This window comes from Lipotes vexillifer, unplaced genomic scaffold (assembly GCF_000442215.2).
Source record: "Lipotes vexillifer unplaced genomic scaffold, Lipotes_vexillifer_v1.1 scaffold1136, whole genome shotgun sequence".
Classification (NCBI taxonomy): Eukaryota; Metazoa; Chordata; class Mammalia; order Artiodactyla; family Lipotidae; genus Lipotes; species Lipotes vexillifer.
In genome coordinates this window covers 195,659-196,700 of record NW_006769631.1, presented here as the reverse complement: position 1 = coordinate 196,700, position 1,042 = coordinate 195,659, and the positions used below count along the sequence as shown (strand labels likewise).

The 1,042-nt window shown below is 64.8% G+C and overlaps 1 protein-coding gene across 1 annotated transcript in view; it reads left to right on the top strand.

Annotated features, from left to right (window-relative positions):
• The window catches only part of HHATL (hedgehog acyltransferase like), a 9,282-nt gene that overhangs the window by 3,280 nt on the left and 4,960 nt on the right, over positions 1-1,042 (top strand). Inside the window, exons 5-6 of the mRNA XM_007445695.1 lie at positions 107-301; positions 672-881. Of these exons, the coding sequence (XP_007445757.1) occupies positions 107-301; positions 672-881 (405 nt within the window). The remainder of the gene's footprint in view (positions 1-106; positions 302-671; positions 882-1,042) is intronic.

Below are 1,042 nucleotides of genomic sequence, written 5' to 3'. Positions count from 1 at the left end.
CCCCGCCTTCCCCTCCCGCTCAGCTACAAGGGTTGCGGGGAAGCCATCCTGGGCTCCCACGTCCGTTCACATGGAGAGGTAGACGAAGCCTTGTCCCTGTCCACAGCTCCGCTCCTGGATGTATGCTGTGTACGGGGCCCTGGCGGTGGTGGGCACGATGGGCCCTTGGTACCTGCTGCTGCTGCTCGGCCATTGCGTGGGCCTCTACGTTGTCTCACTCTTGCACCAGCCCTGGCTCTGTCTCGGCCTCGGCCTGGCCAGCCTTGCCTCCTTCAAGCTGGACCCCCTCACCTCCTGGCAGGTGTGCGCTGGGGCGGGGCAGGGGTGGAGGGTGCAGGGATAGGACCCCAAACCCCTCACCCCATCCAAAACGTTTGCCTCCTAAGTCTCCCCAAGCATTTCCTTCACCTTCCCACCCGTCTTCACGCCTTTGACCATGGGGCATGCCCTGCCCACAAGGTGGTCGCCTCCACCGCAGCAGAGACACGTCCAGCTCCTTCCCTGCTCTGCCCCAGCACTTAACATGAAATTGGCCCTCGGTGGCCAGTGTTGACGGGCGCTGGCAGAGAGGGTGATGGCAGGACCAGGCTGGGCCCCTGCAGGAGGCTGGGCGGGCTTCCCAGAGACCAGGGGCACGCCGGTGAGCTGGCGGCCCGTTCTCTCCCATCCAGAGCGGGCTTGTAACGGGGACCTCTGATCTTCAAGAGGTGCTGTTTCACGGGGGCAGCGGTTTCACGGCTCTGCGCTGTACCAGCTTTGCGCTGGAGAGCTGTGCCCACCCCGGCCGCCGCTACTGCCTAGCTGACCTGCTCAAGTACAACTTCTACCTGCCCTTCTTCTACTTCGGGCCCATTATGACCTTTGATCGCTTCCACGCTCAGGTGAGGGGACACCCCGTGGGCTCCCAAGACAGGACTGCGCCCCCCCCCGGCGGAAGTGCACCCCCTCAGACCCCAGAGGGGCCCGTGTCTCCACTCTCAGGGCTGCCAGGATGAAGCCGCGTCTCCCCTCCCCCTCGCGTCCCCTGACAGCTAGTTCGTGA